Source organism: Daktulosphaira vitifoliae, unplaced genomic scaffold, assembly GCF_025091365.1.
Source record: "Daktulosphaira vitifoliae isolate Bord-2020 unplaced genomic scaffold, ASM2509136v1 Scaffold_6441, whole genome shotgun sequence".
NCBI lineage: Eukaryota > Metazoa > Arthropoda > Insecta > Hemiptera > Phylloxeridae > Daktulosphaira > Daktulosphaira vitifoliae.
The window spans coordinates 1-689 of NW_026106001.1; the positions used below are offsets into that span (position 1 = coordinate 1).

At 32.1% G+C, this 689-nt stretch overlaps 1 protein-coding gene across 1 annotated transcript; it reads left to right on the top strand.

Moving 5' to 3' along the window:
• Positions 1-11: 11 nt before the first annotated feature.
• Positions 12-672, top strand: LOC126910198 (uncharacterized; the record flags this gene model as incomplete). The annotated part of the gene is made up of 1 exon (XM_050692567.1): positions 12-672. A coding segment is annotated over one exon (661 nt), but the record flags the coding sequence as incomplete, so codon positions are not given.
• Positions 673-689: the final 17 nt, after the last annotated feature.

Below are 689 nucleotides of genomic sequence, written 5' to 3' on the forward strand. Positions count from 1 at the left end.
CTTGTAAAAGCTGTGTAGGAAAACCTAAGAGCCCTATACTAACTACACCTCAACCAGTCTCTCCTTCCCTTACTTCTACAAACTCAACTAATATTAATTTAATTTTAACAAAAATTGAATCACTCTCTTCTGGACAATCTAAACTTATCGACCTCGTTAACAAACAAAATGAGAAATTAGACTCTTTTGAAAAAAAATTATCTGAATTATCTTTACAACTTATCTCTATCAAAGAAGAAAATAATCTACTTCGAAATAATTTAAACACTCTAACGAAACGGATTGAAATTCTTGAAATAAATCGTACTACTCTTAATGATGACATTTTTTCCGATTTTATTGATCGCCAGGCACGTTCAAAAAACATTATTTTGTTCAATGTACCTGAAATACCAGACAATACTAATAACTCAGATACATCAACTGTAAATCTTATCCTTCAAAATCTAAATCTTAACATAAAACCAGTTACAGTCCATAGACTTGGAAAGTCGAACGTAAAAACTCGTCCCCTTAAAGCCACATTCAATACGGCTTCAGATGTTTTTAAAATTCTGGGTTCATCTCGTCATTTAAAATCTAATCAGACTTTCAATGAAGTAAGAATCACAAGTGACAAAACTCCAAAGCAGCGTGAATACTTTCAAAACCTACGTACAGAATTAAACACTCGTCGCTCAAATGGTGAA